Source organism: Dama dama, chromosome 14 (genome assembly GCF_033118175.1).
Source record: "Dama dama isolate Ldn47 chromosome 14, ASM3311817v1, whole genome shotgun sequence".
NCBI lineage: Eukaryota > Metazoa > Chordata > Mammalia > Artiodactyla > Cervidae > Dama > Dama dama.
In genome coordinates, this window is record NC_083694.1 from 26,115,846 (window position 1) to 26,129,970 (window position 14,125).

General features: G+C 39.7%; 2 protein-coding genes across 2 annotated transcripts in view; one reads left to right on the forward strand and one right to left on the reverse strand.

The window, feature by feature from the left end:
- Positions 1–7,876, forward strand: part of DNAH14 (dynein axonemal heavy chain 14) — a 398,948-nt gene extending 391,072 nt beyond the window's left edge. Inside the window, exons 85-87 of the mRNA XM_061159766.1 lie at positions 2,489–2,652; positions 7,114–7,260; positions 7,661–7,876. Of these exons, the coding sequence (XP_061015749.1) occupies positions 2,489–2,652; positions 7,114–7,260; positions 7,661–7,876 (527 nt within the window). The remainder of the gene's footprint in view (positions 1–2,488; positions 2,653–7,113; positions 7,261–7,660) is intronic.
- Positions 7,877–9,644: 1,768 nt separating this feature from the next.
- LBR (lamin B receptor) overlaps positions 9,645–14,125 on the reverse strand; it is a 28,709-nt gene continuing 24,228 nt past the window's right edge. The window contains exons 12-14 of the mRNA XM_061160137.1: positions 12,645–12,725; positions 12,419–12,541; positions 9,645–11,684 (exon numbers count right to left, since the gene is read on the reverse strand). Coding sequence (XP_061016120.1) covers positions 11,524–11,684; positions 12,419–12,541; positions 12,645–12,725 — 365 coding nt within the window. The 3' untranslated portion in view covers positions 9,645–11,523. The remainder of the gene's footprint in view (positions 11,685–12,418; positions 12,542–12,644; positions 12,726–14,125) is intronic.

Below are 14,125 nucleotides of genomic sequence, written 5' to 3' on the forward strand. Positions count from 1 at the left end.
GCCTCTCCAAAGCCACTGCATCTTAAGAGTGGACTCCTGGAGATGGGCACCTGCCCAAGGGATTGATTCTGTGCTTCAGCCACCTCGTTCATTTATTCATTTAATAAGAATTAATGAATAAATGTTTGTTGGGTCCTAGGCCCCACCAGATTGGCACAGATGTCCAGCAGGAAAGACAGGTATTCAACCAGAACCTGTCACAATAATGTATGGTCAGGGTGTAATGAGAGTTGTAAAGGGGCCGCATTAGTCTGTAAGACCCACGAAGGCAGGAGCCAGTTCCATTCTCATTCCCTATTGTAGTCCAAGCACCTAATGTAGCCCTCAGCACCAAAAAAATTCTCAGTAAATATTTGAGGAAAGAGTAAGTGCATTTCTGAATGAATATAAGAATAGATGAATATTCTTAGAGCCTAAAACAGGAAGACCTAAACTAAGGGTCAGGGAAGGGAAGGCCACTAAGGAAATAACTTCTAAGATGAGACTTGACGCTCCCTTCTTACCAATTAGATACTATCCAGGTAGGGACAGAATAAGAGGACAGCAGTTAGCACCCTTAGTACTTACTAACTATAGTACTATTAGTACCAGGCGCCAGGCACTCTCTAAGGATTGTGTGTGTGTGTGTGTGTGTGTGTGTGTGTGTGTGTGTATGATTCTTAAAATTTTATTTACTTATTTGGCCACACTGGGTCTTTGTTGCTGCCTGGGCTTTTCCTCTAGTTGTGGAGAGCAGGGTTTGCTCTCTCATGGCGCACGGGCTTCTCACTGCAGCAGTTTCTCTTGCCGCAGAGCACGGGCACTGGAGCGCTCGGGCTTCAGCAGTCTTGACACGTGAGCTCAGGAGTCGTGGCTCCTGGGCTGTAAAGCACAGGTTCAGTGGTTGTGGTGTATGGGCTCAGTTGTCTTGCGACACGTGGGATCTTCCCGGAGCAGGGATCGAACCCGTGTCCCCTGCATTGGCAGGTGGATTCTTTACCACTGAGCCACCAGGGAAGCCCAGGATTTTGTCTTTATTAAGTCATTTAATCCTCATGAAAATCTTATAATGCTCTTATAATGTTGTCACTATTTTTATCCCTATTTTCAGATAAGAAAACCTAGGCAGAGAGACGTTATAATTTGTCTAAAGTCACACAATAAGCGACTGAGCCAAGGTTCAAACTTAGCCTATCTGACTTGGAAATTCACATGTTTAACCACTGCACTAAACTACGAATAGCATTTTATCAGAGAAAATAGCATCCTCTCCTGGAGCATTTAGTCTTCTGAAAGGGGCGCGGAGAGAGGTCACTTCTGGCTGGGCCTGTAGAGATGGTCTCTTGGGCCTTGAAGAATTGTAGGGAAATTTGAAAAAGATTATCTAAGGCTGAAGGCTGAGCAGAGGCACTGAGTCAGGCCCAGTGAGTAGGTATTTAGAGTAGAAGAGGCATGCCAGTGTGACAGGCTTTAACTTGACCAGTCAAAAGAAACTAAAATTCACTCTGGTGTGGTGGCTTCTAGGCAGCAGTGTTACATGATCAAGTAGAATGGAGTTACTCAACTGGCAATTTATGCAGAACAAGAATTAAACAAGAGAAAAGCAGCTGGTGGCAAGGAGAACTTCTAAGAATTCTGTTAGGTATCCTGGTATCAAGCTACAGAAGGCAATCCAAACTTGTGTAAGCAAAAGAGGGCAAGTTATAAGCACATATAAGTGGAAAGGAAGCCAAAGGGGTCTGGCTTCAAGCATGGCTGGATTCAGGTAGTCAAAATCCTCCATGTCACTCTCAGGCTGCCTCCTCATGTCTCAGCTCTGTTTTTGCTATAGCTTGGTCTCTTTTTTTTTTCCTCTGCTGCACATAGCCTTTCTCCATGCAACCAAGGGAAAAAATGGCCACAAGAAGTTTAGCACCTCCAGAGGAAAAAGGGCCTTCCTCTTCCTAAGGTCCATAGGGGTCTTAGTTGTGGCATTTGGGATCTAGTTCCCCAACCAGGGGTCTAACCCGGGCACCCTGCATTGAGAGCATGGAGTCTTAACCACTTATCACCAGGGATGTCCCCATATGTCATTTCTTGAGAAAGGCTCTGACACACTTGGGTCTCGGCTTTTGCCCCCGAGCCCCATGTTTGCTGCCAGGAATATGAGGTACTTTGATTAGCCAAGACTGGGTCAAAAGTGATCAGGTCCTGGGATCCATAGCCCCTCTCTTCCCCTGTGGAATATGGGAGGGTCACTGGGCCTACAAATGCTCTCATGTTTCCCAGGAAGCTCGTGCTCCTGGCCAGACTAATATCCCCAAGTCCTGAGTGAGGCAGTTGGATTTATACTCTCCTCCCATCCAGCCCCTTCTCACACACACCACGGGCATTTCCTGACACTTTCTTCTCCACTCTTCCCTTCCCATGAGATATCAGTATTGCTAATCCCCACGGGAAACTTTGGGACAGGCACAGCTTCTGAGTCCCTGAGACTCACAAGGAACTTGGCACATGTTTTTCTCCAAAGCCTTTCTTATCACTGTGCTTCAAGACTATGGCCGGTCCCAAGGAATCTCTACAGATGCCCTGACTTTTACCCACCATGTGATCTCGGACACCACCGACGTCAAAGACAAGGAATTCTCCATAATCATCCAGAAGAAACTCAACATAGTCAGGAGAGCCTTTAAGGTACTGGAATACTGGAATTCTGAATACTGAAGTACTGGAATACTTCAGAGGTTGGAAAGGATAATCATTCATTCATTCAATCCATCCATCAATCATTCCATCAACAAACCTTCATGCACTAGAGCATGGTATAGTCTCCCTTCAAGCCCAAATGCCGTCAAATGCCATCTCTCCCACTCTGCTTCTAGGGAGTTGGGAAGAATTATAAATATATTAAGTGAATAAAAGATTTAGATAAATACAATAAATGAACTTTACAACTCTCCCCTGACATAAATGAAGACTGAATGCTGTTAGATCAGGATTTGAAGATGGTATTTCTTTCTTTCTTAAGATTTTTTTTTAATGTGGACCATTTTTGAAGTTTTTATTTATTACAATATTGCTTCTGTTTATAACTCTCCCCTGACATAGATGAAGACTGAACACTTCTACATCAGGATATGAAGGCAGTATTTCTTTCTTTTTTTAAGATTTTTTGATGTGGACCATTTTATGGTTTATTATAATTTTGCTTTGGTTTTATGTTTTGGGGTTTTTTTTTTTTTTTTTGTCATGAGGCATGTGGGAAATTAGCTCCCTGAGCAGGGATCGAACTCAGACCCCCTGCATTGGAAGGCAAAGTCTTAAACACTGGAAGCCCCCAAAGGTAATATTCCAAACAAATAGGGCAGATCTCTCCTCAGGGCAGCTCAGCCTGCCATTCAGCAACCCACTCACTCCAGAGTTCATCCACTTTCAAGGAGAAGCCCCCACCCAGCCTGCCATGAAACTCAGGGCACTCAGCAAATTATGCTGGAAGCAGTTTATCTGGGCGTGTGAGTGCTGACAGCCAGATGCTCGAGGCCAATCCTAACCCCATCACGCTCCCACCGTTGTCCCACTGGTTTGAGGGCCACTCTTGTGGTTTACACAACTCCAATCTGTTTTAGCAATCTGTTTTTCTATTCCAGGACCGATACTACACAGGTCAAGAAGTTTTAAGTTATATATGGAGGCTTAGTAGAGCAAATCACTCCTCATTTTTCCTTTCTTTTTAATTGAATTTTTATTCTATTACTTTTTTTCTATTTTTGATTGTCATAAAATAAACATAACATAAAATTTACTATTTTAAATACTGTTAACTGCACTGTTCAGTGACATTGAGTATATCCACACTGTTGTGCAGTCATCTCCAGAACGTTCTCATTTTTTCAAAATGGAACCCCATACCCATTAAACACTCCCCATTCCAACCATCCCAACCACCACACTACTTTTTATCTCTAAAAATGTGACTACTGTAGGAACCTCATATTAGTGGAATCATATCGTATTTGTCCTTTTGTGACTGGCTTACTAGTGATAAAGAACCCCACCTGCCAATGCAAGCGACTTAAGAGATGCAGTTTCAATCCCTGGGTCAGGAAGATCCCCTGGAGAGGGGAATGGCAACCCATTCCAGTATTCTTGCCTGGAGAATCCCATGAAAAAGGAGCCTGGCGGGCTACAGTCCACAGGGTCGCTGAGTCAGACACGGCTGAAGTGATTTGTGAAGTGAAGTGTTAGTTGCTCAGTCGTGCCCAACTCTTTGTTACCCCATGGACTGCAGCCCACCAGGCTCCTCTGTCAATCGGATTTTCCAGGCAAGAATACTGGAGTGTTGGAGTGGGTAGCTATTTCCTTCTCCAGGGGATCTTCCCAACCCAGGGATCGAACCTGGGTCTCCTGCACTGCAGTCAGATTCTTTATCAACTGAGCTATGAGGGAAGACCTGAAATGACTTAGCATGCACCTTATTTCACATAGCATAATGTCTTTATAATGTCATCTATATGGTAGCATGTGTCAGAATTTCCTTCTTTTTTAAGACTAAATAATATTTCATTGTATGTGTATACCACATCTCAGCTCAGGCCACCATAACAAACACCACAAGCAGGATGGCCTAAATAACCGAAATGTATCTTCTCCCAGTTTTGGAGACTGGGAGCCTGAGATCAGGGTGCCAGCTAAGAGTTCTTCCTGGCTTGCAGACAGCTGTCTTCTAGCTATGCCCTCCCCTGGCCTTTCCTTGATGTGCCTGTGTGGAGAGAGAAAGAATAAACTCTCTGGTGTCTCTCCTTATAGGGATATTCATCTTATTGGGTCAAGAACCCCCCATTCATATGACTTTAATTGCTTCTTTAGAGGCCTCATCTCTGAATATAGCTACTCTGGGCAATAGGGCCTCAATTTATAAATCTGAGGAGGATACAAATTTTGGCCACCTGATGTGAAGAGCTGACTCACTGGAAAAGATCCTGATGCTGGGAAAGATTGAGGGCAGGGGGAGAATACCCCTGATGAACACCAATACCACTGATGAACATAGATGCAATAATCTTTATGGGAATGTAAAGTGATGCTGCCACTATGGAAAATAGTATGGTGACAAAGAATGAGATGTTTGCATGGCATCACTTACTCAATGGACATGAGTTTCAGCAAGCTTCAGGAGATGGTGAAGGACAGGGAAGCCTGGCATGCTTCAGTCCATGGGGTCACAAGGAGTCGGACATGACTTAGTGACGTGACTTAGCAACAAAAGACTTCTAGTCCACAACACCATATTTTTTCCATCCATTCCTCTGTCCATAGACGCTTGAGTCGATTCCATTTGGCCATTGTGAACAGTGCTGCTACAAACATGGGTGTGCAGACAGCTGTTTGAGTCCCTGATTCAGTTCTTTTGGGTAAGATCTAGGAGCGGAACTGTTGGATCATATGGTAATTCTGTTGAAATTTTTGAGGAAATGCCATACTATTTTCCATAGCGGCAGCACCACTTTACATTCCCATAAAGATTAGTGCATCTATGTTCATCAGTGGTATTGGCCTGTAATTTTCTTTTTTTCTCTGTCCTATCTTTTGCTGGTTTTGGCTTCAGGGCAGTGCTGGCCTGGTGAAATGAGATCCAAAGCATTATTTCCTCTTCAATTTTTTGGACTAGTTTGAGAAAGATGGATGTTAACTCTTCTTTAACACCCTATGAAGCCATCTAGTCCAGGATTTTGTTTGTTGGCAGTGTTTTGATTATGTTTCATTACTGACTCAATTTCATTACTGGTAATCAGTCTGTTAATATTTTCTATTTCTTCCTGATTCAAACTTGGGAGATTGTACATTTCTAGGAATTTATTCATTTCTTCTAGGTTGTCCATTTTATTGGCATGTAGTTGTTCATGGTAATCTCTTCTGATCTTTTAAATTTTTGTGGTCTCATTTGTAACTTCTCTTTTGTTTCTGATTTTATTTGGGCCCTCTCTCTTTTTTTTCTTGATGAGTCTAGCTAAAGGTTTATTGATTTTGTGGTATGTTTCAAAGAATCAGCTTCATTGATTCAGTTTCATTGATCTTTTCTATACTTTTAGTCTCTATTTTACTTACTTCTGCTCTGATTGTTATTATTTATTTTCTTCTACTAACCTTGAGTTTTTGTTTGTTCTTTTTCTAGTTCCTTTAGATGTGAGGTTAGGTTGTTTGAGATTTTTCTTGTTTCCTAAAGTAGGCTTTCATCAATGTAAACTTGTCTCTGAGAACTGTTTTGCTGCATCCTGTAGATTTTGGATCATTGTGCTTCCATTTTCATTTGTCTTAAGGTATTTTTTTTTATTTCCTTTCTGATTTCTTCAGTCACCCATTGGTTGTTTAATGGCCTATTGTTTAGTGTCTGTATGTTTGTGTTGTACAGGTTTTGTTCTTGTTAATTTCTAGTCTCTTAGCATTGTGGTAGGGAACTTGACATGATTGCAACAATCTTAAATTTAATGAGACTTGTTTTTATGGCTCAGCATGTGATCTATCCTGGAGAAACTTCCATGTACACTCAGACCACTTGCTCCTTGTAGAGGAGAACCTCTGCAATTGTGATTATCCTCCCCGTTTGTGGTCTGCCTACCCTACTGCATTTCTGCCCCTCTTACCTGTCTCATTTTGGTTCCTTCTTTATATCTTGAGTTGCAGAAAATCTTTTCTACTGGTCTTCAGATCATTCTCATCAATATTTGCTCTGTAAATATGGTGTGACCATAGGAAGAGGTGAGCACAGGGGCTTGCTACTCTGCCATCTTACTAGAAGATTGACTTGTTTTGTCATTGTTTCTGCTCTCTTTTTAAAAAGTGGCCTAAGGATTACAATTCTAGAAATTTGAAGTTTTACTGTATTTGAAATACTTGTCAATCCAGGATCATCATATGTAGATCAAAACCTACAAATTGCTCATGCTCTCAGAGAAGGAAGAGAAATGAAGCGCTTACCTTAGAACCTGGCAATGAGTACCTCTAAGGAGAAGTACTCGCCTTAGAACCCACATGGCAATGGCAGGGAAGTGCACCTCCTCCTCTTTGGCCTCCTCCCTGACCTTCCTCCAGATGCAGCTTCTATTAAAGGGAGCATCTCATCTGGGACCCTCTGACACCACCTCTCTTTGTTCTTAGGGCACAGACCCCACACATGTTGGAGTTCACGTCTTTGGTTTATTCATTGAGGGGGCAAGGTGGAATCACAAAGAAAAAGTACTAGAAGACTCGCTACCTTGTGAGATATGTTGTGATTTTCCTGAAATATACTTCTTGCCAACAAAGGTAATCTCCCAGATGTTTATCACAAAGTTTTAAACCACTGAGCTTTCCCTCAGTAGTACCAACCATTCCTTCTACTTCCCATCCTTATGATTTCACTAGGGAGACTGGCCGATATCCTTCAGACTACAAACATGTAAAATAGCCCCAAATACTCCTAAAACCTAAAATAGATGCTGTACAAACATCTAGTGTGATTTCTCAAGAATATGTACTATAAAGCTATACTAGTAACTCTAAAAAAAATCAGGCATAATTCTATATGCAGTTACATAACCACATAACCACCTAAAGTTAAAAGTATTCAATTTATAACAAACTCCCCAAATGTAGTGTAAAAGAAATGTGAGCCACTGGCTTACTTGAACTGTGTAATTTGAGCATTTATTTATTTATTTTTTAGATTTCTACTGAAAGATCAAATGCGTCTAAGCAGACAGAGCCAGAACTCTATACTTTTGAATGCCCGGTTTACCAGACACCTGAGAGGTCGGGTATTTTGACAGCTGCTGGTTTATCCTCAAACTTTTTAACATCTGTGTACTTATCCACAAAGAAACCTCCTAGTCACTGGATCACAATGCAGGTTGCACTGCTGTGTGAGGAGAATGAAAAATAAACTTCCATAACAAACCATGTAATTGTTGACTCTAACCAGTTCCATGCTTCAAGGCATTCACATGTAGTCAACATCCTTCATGAAAAAAAGCTGTGTGATCAAGGCAGATTGGACAGTGCCATCTCTTCCTTCCATTTGTATGTGAAAACTTTAACATGCAGGGGAAGCTCCCAGCTGCTTCCATTCTAAGCAATGTCCCTGTGGGTGGGCTCTCCTCCAGGTGAGAGAACATGCCCCAGAAAGCAGGTCTGACTTTTCTAAAAGGGAAAGCCATGGCAACTAGCATGGTATTAGGGCATCTAATTCTTATAAAATTTTTGACTTTAGAGTGATTTCTGCAATACAATAAAACATATACGTGAAGAGCAGTTCTTTGGAATACTTTCCCCGGCTGCTCTGAGAGAACACAGAACATGACACTGTTGGCCTGACTGCAGACTTTTGAGACAAAAGAGTTTCTTCCCTTAAAGAAATGATCTTGTTCTGATTTCACCAGATTTCCTCTTTCCACTGAAAAACCAACGCTGAGAATTCAATGTCAAAACTGGATGAAAAATGTGAAAATTACATGTCAAAATGTGTTTCTGTAGGTAGATTTTTATTATTGAGCACCAACTATGCTGAACACTCATAAAAATTCCTATACCTTCAGGCCACCTATGTACTATGTGGTGTATCAGTCTTTACACATGAAGAAACTGGTGCTCCGAGAGCTTGAGTTGCCCGAGCTCACACTGCCAGCAGTAGGGCTTGGATTCACGCCAGTTCGTTGTCACATTACCTCAGCAGTGGGCCCACTGGCAGAAAACAAATCCCATGTTTCCACAAATGAAGATCAAACTATCCCTTCTGTCTGTAAGAAGGGGGAGAAGAGGTTGTGGAGAAGGCTCACACCAGAACTAGACTCTAATAGCCATGAACAAAATATTAACATCTACTTACTTTTGTGTCTAGGAAACTGCACTGAAAGTCACATTATCAAAAGCATATACATTGAGAATCTAATTACACACAGTACTGCAGAAAATAATTATAAAGACCTAGCCCCTGTCATTCAGGAATCAATAAGAAAATGACAAAATATAGGATTTTAACAAAAGAAACAAGGTGAGGTCTTATTTGGTCCAGTGAATTAATTAAAATAGTTTTAGGAATTATCCATGGTTTGCTAAAACAAAACAGTCCATGAGTTATAGAAACCACCAATAAGCAAACTCTTTTCCTCAAAGAGTACAAAAATAAGACCAAGAATCACATGATGTGATATTTTTAACTTACTTGGTTTTGGAGTGTATTCTGACACACCCACTTTATGCAAAGTCATTTCACACTGAGAAGAGAGATAAAGACATGGTGTCTGATCTCACTGACACACAAATGTCTCTCACATACATATACTGGCTTTCAAATGCACTTGGGTGCATTTGTAATTAATACAAATTCATTTCAAAGTATTACTGAGTCTATGACACTTTTGATCATTCTTCTATTTTCTCAAAGAACAAATACTAAATCTATGATCACCATCTGCAGGTTGAGACCCTCCACTAACCCTTTTCAAGCTCTGATGTCTGAGAACCTTGATGCAAACTGCAGTTTGCCAGGGATCTCAGTCTACCTTTAGGATTGCTCGTGGTCCAGGAGGGACCCAAAGGATCCTGGAATAAACTAGGGGTTGGGTGGGGAGCAGTAATCTAAGGGTTCCTGTTTTGGCCCCAATGATCCCAGAGTTACAGCCTGGAAAAAAAACAAGAGAGAGATTCCAAAGTGGTCAAAGCAACATCTTTATTTTCAACTTTATTTCCAACTTAAAACTTCATTATAAAACTTGTCCAAAAAAAAGTCAAAAACAAATTAAAAACAAATTGTAGCACTGTGTTGGTAACAGCCCTTTTTTCATTAACAAGCAAAGAATTAATGATCCTTCCTCCTCCCCTAATGCTTCACTGGTGAATCTAGTATAGAACAAGCTGGGACAACATTTTCTGATGCCAGAAGAAAAGCATAAAAAAACTGCTTGCATACATCAGTACTAATAAACACTGACAATTTCACCAAAACCACATTTAAAGATTACAGGATGTGGAATGCTTGAGCAAACCAACTTCATGATCACATCAACACAAGCACAGTTATATACACTTCAAACTGTAGCACAGAATAAACAATGCATATCTAAATGGCTCATATATAAAATGTATAATTGAAAACCCCAACATACAGACTATATTTATTAGATTTGCCTATGTTTAAGATACTGAGAACAATTTAACTCTGAATATGAAAGCTTAGTGAATTTGCTACTGTTCCATTAAAGGACAATTAATAATGAGACTATATCAACTTAAGTAGAATTTAATAGCTAAAGCTATCTTATGCACATCTATTAAACCAAAAGAAATGATTTTAAACTATTCCCTTAAATTGCTTTTAGATAAATAGATTTCGAAAGATGAACACAACACTCCTTAACAGGGAGTAGAGTTTTGTAAATATAAAAGATATGCAAAATACAGTATACACTGCATGAACTAACAGTAGCAAAAACACAGTTTAATTAAAAAAGTCATAAACATACAAAAATATTAGCCTTTCTGGAAATGGCAAACTTTTAAACACCAATCTGTGTAAAAAGGTTTAAATAGTGATGTTACTCCAAAAATATATATTTATTCTATTTTTCTATTTGCAACAGTTTATAAAGGCCAACAAACACCTGCAATTGAGGTAGCAAAGCCAAATTCACAAACTTTGGATTAGGAAAAAATATCCTTCCTATGTTTTAATAGCATCTTTCATACAATAGTAAATGAATTCTCCTTGTTTCAAAATGTTTAATTAACATGTATGACTTTACAAAACTTAATTAAAATACTGCAAATGTTTGTTTAAAAGATATTGGGTTGGATAAAAAATTCGTTCAGGTTTTTTATGGAAAAACCCAAATGAATATTCTGGCCAACCCAAAGTTAGTCTGAAAATTATTTCACATTCAAAACACTATACAGAAAAACCTGAAGTCACCATATATTACATAAAAGCTATGTATTTACAGTTTCAAATGCAGTTTTAGAAGCTGAGGTTAAGCAAACCACTACTAATGGTCTTCATTAAACAGTGTCCACTATCAGTTATTCCCCTTCCCGTACAGCATTGAACAGACAATCGGTTTTTACTTTCAAATCATGTAACTAGAAAATGATTTAATTTAAAGGGAAACAAATGAAAATTCTATCCCCTTAATGTAAGAAAACATAAATGAACTTTAAAATGTAACAGTGTTTTTATTTAAGACAAAAACCAAACCAACTGGACAAAAGAATCAAAATTTGAAAGGTAATCAAAAATCCTGAACATCAATAGTATTCAGTGCATTTATAAGACTGTTTTATGTTCTCAGATCTTTAAAGATTAAAAATTTCCTAAGAGTGCAAATTCTATTTATATTTTCCTTATGTTAATTGTTATGATTTAATAAACATGGCTACATGAAAAGACTTACTACTTGGCTCTATCTATAGTCCTGCCTGAAAAAGAAATGTACAGATTCTGTCAGTGCAATGAAAGAAGGTTCATTTTGGATTTTTTTTTTGTTTTTGCAAACGGAAGATAGCACTGCAGGAGTATTTAGAGGGCACCGAGCAGAGTCAGTAGATGTAGGGGAATATGCGGTAGGGGACTCGCTGGCAGTACTTGTCCCACGCCAGGCCATACTTCTTCCTACAGTGGTGCTCATCGCGGGCTTCCCGGTGCACCAGCAAGACGGTGAAATAAATCACATAGAAATAAGGCAGAATGTGACTGAAACCTGGGGATAACAAAAGTAAACAGTACCTAGTGTTTTTATTTTTCACTACACAACTACACAACGTTGTTTCCTGCGCTTCCCCAAACAGCCTAAAACTGGGGCGTCCCATTACTCCATTTTCTCCAATAATGGGGGAAACAACTAAACCAGTTCATAAAATCCCACTGCTGTGTGGCAGAAGGTAGTAGTTGAATTAAAAGCTATTCAGAGAAGAGTGATTAATCCATCCTAACAATCCTTCCTAATCAGAACAAATGTCCTTCTAATTAAAGCGAACCTCTCCATTTCCTCCCCTCTGGCACTCGGGGTAGAGAACCGCTGGCCATCACCGCAGAGCAGGGCAGACAGCACCGCAGGCTGTGGGCGGACCCAGACACATACAAAGCTATGTGTGCCTTTTCTTAAGAACCAGATTTTTTCAGAATCCATGAACAGCGAGTCATGAATAAAAAGTTAATTAATTCCTACATAGTCTGCTTAGAAAAAAAGCTATCAGCTACAGTTGAAAACAAAGTTTTGCTTGCAGGATTTTAGAGTAAAACCTCATGCTCTGTGAATTCCTAATTCCCCTCAGACACAGGATGAATGAGGTGCTGGAAACAGAAGAACACAGCACTCAGTCGGGGAACAAGAAGCCCCAACCTCTAACAGAGACAACACCCAGACCCACAGAGGACAGACATGTGTGGGCGGCCTGGCAAAGAGCCCCATCTGATCTCTTCCTGAATGCTTACCACATGGGAGGGACCACGCCAGGGCCATGATGAGATCACCCAAGTAATTGGGGTGGCGAACGAAACCCCACCATCCAGAAACAAGAAGATTTTTCCCCGTGGAAGTATGAATGGTTTTTAAATCTATACAGAAATAAAAAAATAAATGTTTAATGATCTATAGACAAGCAGAGACATAAAAGCTTTACGTAATGCAAAAATACAATAAATATAAACCAATACTTACGTGCAAGCCTAGGATCAGTGGGATTTTTCCGGAATGCATTTTTCTGAGAATTTGCACATCGGAAGATTACAAATCCGCATACTGTAATTTTTTAGAAATTTCATTTGTTAACAATTTACATATAATCTTTATTTTACAATTTACATATAATCTTTATTTTAAAGCATCTATAATTTCATTTAGAAATGATTCCTGTTTTCCAAGGAAATGTCCAAAGTACAGAAGAGTCTGATTTCTTAAGAACAATTAAAACCCTCTCAATCTCAGGATGACAAAAGAAGATCCAATCCTGATTATCTCACTATCTTACAGCTTTCCTCATCTACCTGGGGACACCTTGAAGGCAAAACTAACAAATATGCATTATTATTTATGGTGCATCCATGAATAAAATCTACTGCAGCCCACATTACAATAAAATCAATACTGGAGTTCATCTGTTAGTTATGGTATCTACTGACCGTAACGTGAATGCTTCATTAATAAAACTATAGCTCAGAATCTGCACCAGAACAACATGCACATAAATATTAATATATGCTGAATCCCACTGCAAGCCTCTTAAGCTGGTAGCTTTATTTCAGATTTCAAAATGTCAAAACTAAGAGACCCTGACATATGACTACGTATCATCAGTCCTCAATAAATTAGTAAAAAATAACTCTACTCCCTATTTTTAGCTTAACCATAAAATAGACATAGTCTGTCTTGAATAACACACAGGCATGTGTTAACCAAACCAATAGTGAAACTAAAGCTTAATTTCAACCAGAGACTTGAGTTTTTCTTCTACAATAGATATTAGTGTAGCTTAACTAGCAACATTTGAAGTTCAGTGCTCATTTTCCCTGCCCTCCCTCTGGTGGACGTGTTTAATGAACAGTGTAACAAAGGAAAAAACCCATCCTGAATCTAACCTGCTACCATCAGCCAAGCTGCACTCCTCACTCTTCCCCACCATCCTGGTCGAGCTGTTCCCTCCATCTGATGTATCTATCTCCCCATGCCACTTTCACCCACCCAACAGTCAGATCAAACACCACATTCTCCAATAAGTTTACAGTGATATTCCCCAGAGAGACGTGCTCTCTACCTTAAACTCCCATCATATTTGCTCTATTAGTCCCTCCTCTAAACTCTTCCTCTGCCTCAATCCAGTGTGTGAGTGTCTTATTTCTTCTGTAAGAGCATAAGCTCTAGGAAGGCAAGACCATCTTCCTATTTTTCAAGGTACTACCAGAAAAAAATGAATCATTACTAAAACAATAAAATTTTATTGTTTTTAACAATAATTATATTATTTTTAAATAAAGAGCCTCTTGATCAAAGTGAAAGAGGAGACTGAAAAAGTGGGCTTAAAGCTCAACATTCAGAAAACTAAGATCATGGCATCCAGTTCCATCACTTCATGGCAAATAGATGGGGAAAGAGTGGAAACAGTGGCTGACGTTATTTTGGGGGGCTCCAAATTCACTGCAGAT